The 6,000-nt window shown below is 38.9% G+C and overlaps 1 protein-coding gene across 2 annotated transcripts in view; it reads left to right on the top strand.

The window, feature by feature from the left end:
* The first annotated feature begins 984 nt into the window (after positions 1–984).
* The window catches only part of FSIP1 (fibrous sheath interacting protein 1), a 76,665-nt gene continuing 71,649 nt past the window's right edge, over positions 985–6,000 (top strand). Inside the window, exons 1-5 of one of the 2 annotated variants that reach the window (XM_050335639.1) lie at positions 985–1,165; positions 1,865–1,990; positions 3,378–3,558; positions 4,179–4,271; positions 5,641–5,804. In XM_050335639.1, the coding sequence (XP_050191596.1) occupies positions 1,955–1,990; positions 3,378–3,558; positions 4,179–4,271; positions 5,641–5,804 (474 nt within the window). In that variant the 5' untranslated portion in view covers positions 985–1,165; positions 1,865–1,954. Of the gene's footprint in view, positions 1,166–1,864; positions 1,991–3,377; positions 3,559–4,178; positions 4,272–5,640; positions 5,805–6,000 lie in introns of those variants that run through there. The other variant, XM_050335638.1, reaches the window with a different exon arrangement.

Here is a 6,000-nt window from a genome sequence, read left to right as displayed (position 1 = left end):
AAAACAAAGGCTTCACTAGTGCACATTGCATTATTATTACACTAAATACGAAGAACAAATTGCTCTCTTAGTGGCACAAGTGACAGTGCAATGCCATACACTATAAGCATCAATGAAAGCTCTACTGCAGACAGCAATACATGCCCCCAGCAGAGGAAGATTTATTTTGGCAGGAAAAAAAAATAATCAATCAAAACCTTACTTTGAATGAAACGCACTTTGTTTTTTCAAACTGTTTCCTGTAAATTTTTGCTGCCAATGAAAACCTGCTTTGACGTACCTATCAAAATTAGTTGTAGGAGCCAGTAATTTTGCAAGTGAATTAGAACGCATGAATTAACCCTCTCATTTGGTTTAAATGCAGAAAAGATATGAAAAGGGATGGGATTAGGAAGGCAATTACACTCCTCAAATAATTAGATTCTTTACTAACAGTGAATATTCAAGTAAAAAATGGTGACCACTGTAATAATTTTAACGAGTTTATTTAAAAGTGATTCATCTATCCTTGATAAGTAAACCTGACACAATTAATACAGGAGCCTAGACAAACAAGACTAGCAAAAGAAGCAATAATAGTCCACAGCACACAGACACTATTTAGAAGGGTCAGTCCAGTAACTTTTCTGCAACTGAAAGGGGCCCGGCACAGCCCTGCGGGGGGACACGGAGGAGGGAAAGGGTGCCCTCCAAGCAGCACTTCTCTCTCTCAGGGCGGAGAGGGCCGAGGTCCGGCGGGGCTCCCTGCGGGAGGGCTCGGTCACGGTTGCACCCCTGGAAGGAGGGCGAGGGGGCGAGCAGCGGGAGCGGCGCAGCCACACCGCCATCGCCGCCACCGCCGGGCAGGGCCGACCGCCCGTTCTCGCGAGACCCCGCGGGGACCGTCGTCATGGCAACGGCGGCAGCGGCGGCTCCGCGGGTCCCGCCGCCCTCCCGCGGCGAGAGCGGGGCTCCGGTGTCCCACCCGCCTTCCCTCCCCAGAAATCCACGGGTGCTGTGCGCCCCGCCGCTGGCAGAGGCCTCGTGTAGGCCAGAACTCCTCAGGGAATCGGGAGGCTCCCGGCTGGCCGCGGTGGGAAGCGGGGCGGCAGCTTCATCGTCCGTGGAGGCACGTGGTGATTGGTGTGAAGAGGCGTTTGCGGGGGATGAGCCCGGGGTGCACGAGGTGAAGTGAATGGGTGCAAACTACTCTTTTTCTTCTCTGCCCGCTTTTTGTACCTTGTCATGTTACAGACCTGTGTACAGGACTCGGTTTGCTCCGTTTCTTGTGCTGAAATAAAGAGTTGTATTCACTTGGGCCTTCAGAGAGTTGCCAGCGCATGTCACATGCTCAAGATGTTTAATTCCTGGGAATTCACACAATTTTTGCAGAGAAACATGCATTTCTGTGATTTAAACTCAAAACTGAGCTGGGATGGGGAATGTGATCATTTGGACTTGGGAATTTCCCGCGTTTAACATAAATAGCTTTTGGCTGCTTTAATAATTTTCGAGATGTCTCTAAAATGCTTAATTCTTTTGTTTGTGCTAACTTTACCAGTCCAGTGTTTTTTTAAAAAAGAACAAAAAAAGAACCATAATAATTTCTCTACTTTTAAGATTTACACCATTTGAAGTGTCTTTGATAGTAAGCACATTTTATTACTTTGGTTGGCTTGATGATATAAATATATATTTGCACCTCTGTTAAAAAGTGTATACTTGAGTGGGTAGCAGATCTAAATTGGAAAGACCTCTCAACATGGAATTTCTAAAAAGGATTTGAAACTTGTTTGATCTACATCTGAAATAGTACAAGACTTGTATTGCTTTCCTATGGAACTGATAGTTTGAAGGGTTGTTTTTGGATTTTTTCCACTTTTAGGTACTAGTGGACATCGCAAGTGGGAATGCGGATGACATTTCAAGGCCTGCATCTGGCTCAAAACACAATTGTAGATCTTTAAATACATCTATGGAGTTACTAACACCAGAGCCACATTTGCAAAAGGTAATTCTCACCTTCAGCAGGTTAGAAACTCTATGCCTAATTCTTCGTAAGAATGCTAAAAGGTCATATTCCGCTTTTTTAGCTTTGTATGCAGTTCTGGGCTCTGCAGGTATGCTGAGGGTTTATGTGAACATCCCTGAATGTGGTCTTCTCCTTCTGCAGCAATAGAATAATTTTTAATTTCATTTTTGTGAATCTGTGTTACTTTTATATTTGCCATGAAAAGGGTAATTTAGTACTGCAACCTGGAAAACTTGGTTGTCTTCATCTTTATATTTTATTGTATTATTAAATAAATTTTATTTTAAGGAAAAAACATTCGAAATTCTGTCAGTATTATGTAAATACATGGCTATAGGTTGTTGATGCATGAGCAGCATGTGAATAATTTCACTTTAATCCCATTTGTGCTTTTAAGTTTAAGTTGGAACAAAACTGATTTTGCTTATTAAAAAAAATCATTTGAGCAATCCTCACAAGTTGAATTTTTGACTACAAAGTTCTCTCAGGATATCTTTGAATTATGTTTAAAAACCAATTCATAGTATTCCAAGAAATGTCAGCTCTAGGAATTTTGCAAAGTCTGTTGGAAGTAGGTGTTCATCCATCCTCTGAGAAAATTAGTATTGGGGATTAACTTAATTTTGGGGATGGGATATGAGATAATTTTTTTGGGAAACTGGGACTTGGGAATTAGAGATGATTTAGATTGATTTACTTATCTTAGTCCAATTGTGTTGTACCTCTGCTCACTTGTCTGTAGAATGGGATCATACTTAGATCCTTCACAGAAGTATTAAATTATTTTTATAGATTTACAGTTGGATATTGAGGTTGACAGCAGATAACTCTTGAATCCAAGTTCTGATCTAAACTTACAGGCTCTTGAATGGAAATTGTAATCTCTTGAGGCTGATGAATTAAGCATGAGCTTTTCAGCCTTTCTTTGTAGTATGAGCAAGAGACTGGGATGCTACATGTTGCAGAGTACTCACAGTGTCTGGAAATGGATGAGGCTGTTGGACACACAGACAACCACACATGAGTCTGTGTGTCCAACAGCCTCATCCATTTCCAGACACTGAGTGCTCTGCAAAACGTAGAATCTCTGCTGCAGCAGAAATGGTATACACCTTCGTAATAATTTCCTAGCCTAGCAGTCCCAAATCTGGCAGTCTGTGGAATGGTGAACTTGAGAATCAAAGTGATGACTAAGGAGCTGACCTCTGTATCAGACCTGAAAATGGTTCTTTTATTTAAGAAGTACACTTCAGTATTGTGCAGAATTGTTGTTGGCCTTTGTGACAGCATGTGAGTATTGTGATTACCCAAAATCTACTCTCAAAATATTTCTATCTTTATGATTGTAAGAATTTGCATTTCATAGGTTGATTTGCTTCTCAGTGTGGCTGATGGTTATCAGAGAGGCAGTCTAGAAGATTGCTGTCCAGCAGAAAACAAAAGAGAGAAATCTGATGTCGAGGAAGTAAGAACAGATCAGCAAACCACAATGGAGAGTATGACCTTCTCTCTTCAGAAATGTATACAGAATCCCAGCGAGTTGTCAGGTGTGGAAATGACTAGCACTTTCTTGTGTTCTTTGGCCACCCCTGAAGCCCCCTCACTACCAAACTCTGGCCATGCAAACCCAGTACAGTGTGTTCCAGGGAACCGTGCTGGAAAATGTATTCATTAAGGTGCTTTTATCAAACATTTCACAGAGATCATGATCATTTGTTAGAAACTGTGTATCCTAACAATGGTCCACCTGTCCAAAAAATTGGATTTATGGTTATAAGTTATACTATTTAACAACTGAACGTTGTTAATACTAATAAAATACTTTAAGTATGCAATACATAATTTTAATAAAGCACTCGCAGAAGTTCTTCGGATGGCATTCTTCTCTCATTCTATAAATGGTAATGAATTAACTTTCTGAAGCTTCTGACTATTGAAAAATACAGATGCAAAGGCCAGTATTTGAAGCAGAAGATTGGATAGCTTCTTCAAATTTAGTTAAAAATTGGGACCAAAAGAAATCCCTAGGTTCCTGCTCCTGCATTTAACATGAGTCCTGGTGTACTAGTACATAACCATTTTTTAAAGTGTAGAAGCTCTGTGGGGATCCTTAACTCACAAAAATGGATCTCGGTTATTGTGAAAGGCTTTTCCCTGTGTTTTTCAGGATGTAGCTCTAATTCAGATTGTGGAGACAATGAAACACAGACTCTGAAATTCTGTGAACCTTCCCAAGGAAAACCAAGTAATGCAAAATCAGGTACTGCTTTTCAGGTGTATAAAGTGAACAGTGCAATAAATTCTTCATTTTTCTTTCCTATTAATGCTCCTAGGAGTGTTTGGTATTCTGATCTATTTATATTTATGTAGTTATAAAAAAAATACTACAAATTGAAAACATGTATGCATTGTGCTGTTCAAGAGGTGTTGGATGAATTCTTGGTTTAAAGATTGTTTTATTAATGGATATTCACTTTCTTCAGTGTTCTGATAGAATTTAGTTTTACATATATTTGGTCTGTCTAGTCAGGCAGAATCCAGGGGTGATTCTTTCCAGTGCAGCAAACATGATACTTGTTTATTCAGAACAGAAATTGGATAGAATTTAACCTCAAAACTTAACTCAATAGTTTAAACCCGGGGTTTAAACTCTCTACTGGGTTTAGGCCAGTTGAAATAAGAGCTCTTTTTTGACCATCTGTCCTTGGAGTTTCCCTGGAACTCACTTAGATTTTTATAAGTTTCCTCTTGTTGTATCACTCATCATTTTTATGGCATAAAGTAGACCTATGCATCACAATAAATGCTTGGATCAATGACTATATAAAGCATTTGACCTCAAAAGATTAGAAAATGAAAGAGAGTATTGAATGACTCCAAAATTTGTAAGTCTGTGGGGTAAGGGACAGTACTACAAGTGTTCTACTTGTGATATGGAAACTAAGTTTGACCAGGAAAGAGGACAGAGCATGAGGATGCTATAGGAAGGGGAGGAGCTGAAAGTGATCAGAAATAGTAGTCTGCATATTTAGGAAAAAAAAAGAGACAGTACAGAAATCTACTTCAATTAAATAATGGTAGTTTTCATAATGTTTCACCATTTCTATTTTTCATAGCAACATTTTTCTAGAACCAGTGTCAGAATCTGGTTTGTCTGAGATATAAGTCAAGACTGAAACTTCTGTAACATTTGAAGGTAGAGATATTAGAAAGTCTCTCTTAACCCCAGAGTTATTAATTTCAACATATATTCTACTTGTCAGGCTGAAGACATTCTTTTTATTTATAAGCTTACTTTATGATTTTTCCTGATACTGTGGAGATGTTGTCAGTCTTCCATTATAACTTCGAGTCAAATCCCTTGCCCAAATTGGATGTCTTTTCCTCTCCCACACCTCCATACCCAACTGCTGCAGCTCAGAGGTTGATTCAGCATTCTGTTGCAAAGACTTCTGTATTTTTCCCTGCTACAAATAGGTTTAGAAGTTAACATAATATATGTGCTTGACAGTAGTTGTGCTCTTGTCTATGGTTGTTACCAACTTACTTGTTATGCTTTTTAGTGTTTGTTTGTTTTTTTTTAAGTTGACATGCTTCAAGCTAACATTAATTTTAAATATATTCTACAGCAAACTTGAAGTGTTCTGAAGACACAGATGTAGATCCTCAGATTCAAGCAGCTATAAAGAAAATGAATAAACTTGACACAATACTTGAAAAACAACATCTTAAGGAGAAAGGAATTAAAAAACAAGGCAAAGAAATGAGGGCAGTGCTCTGGGAAGAACTTCAGGTTAGGAGTGTTCTGCTTATTTTGTGAATGGTGAATCTTAAACTAATGTCTTACAGAATTATATTTCACAGAAGCATTATTTTAATAATTAATTCACAGTTGACTGATTAAAGTGAAGAAATGGATCTTAAAAAGTGACATTGGATAGGTTTTAATATATATTGGCTAGGCAGACTTTGAAAAAAGGTCATGGTCC

The sequence above is a fragment of the Myiozetetes cayanensis genome, unplaced genomic scaffold (genome assembly GCF_022539395.1).
Source record: "Myiozetetes cayanensis isolate MyiCay16 unplaced genomic scaffold, myiCay2020 scf6-25, whole genome shotgun sequence".
Taxonomy (NCBI): Eukaryota; Metazoa; Chordata; class Aves; order Passeriformes; family Tyrannidae; genus Myiozetetes; species Myiozetetes cayanensis.
The sequence above is the reverse complement of the archived record's forward strand: the minus strand, read 5'-3'. Positions and strand labels throughout refer to the sequence as shown.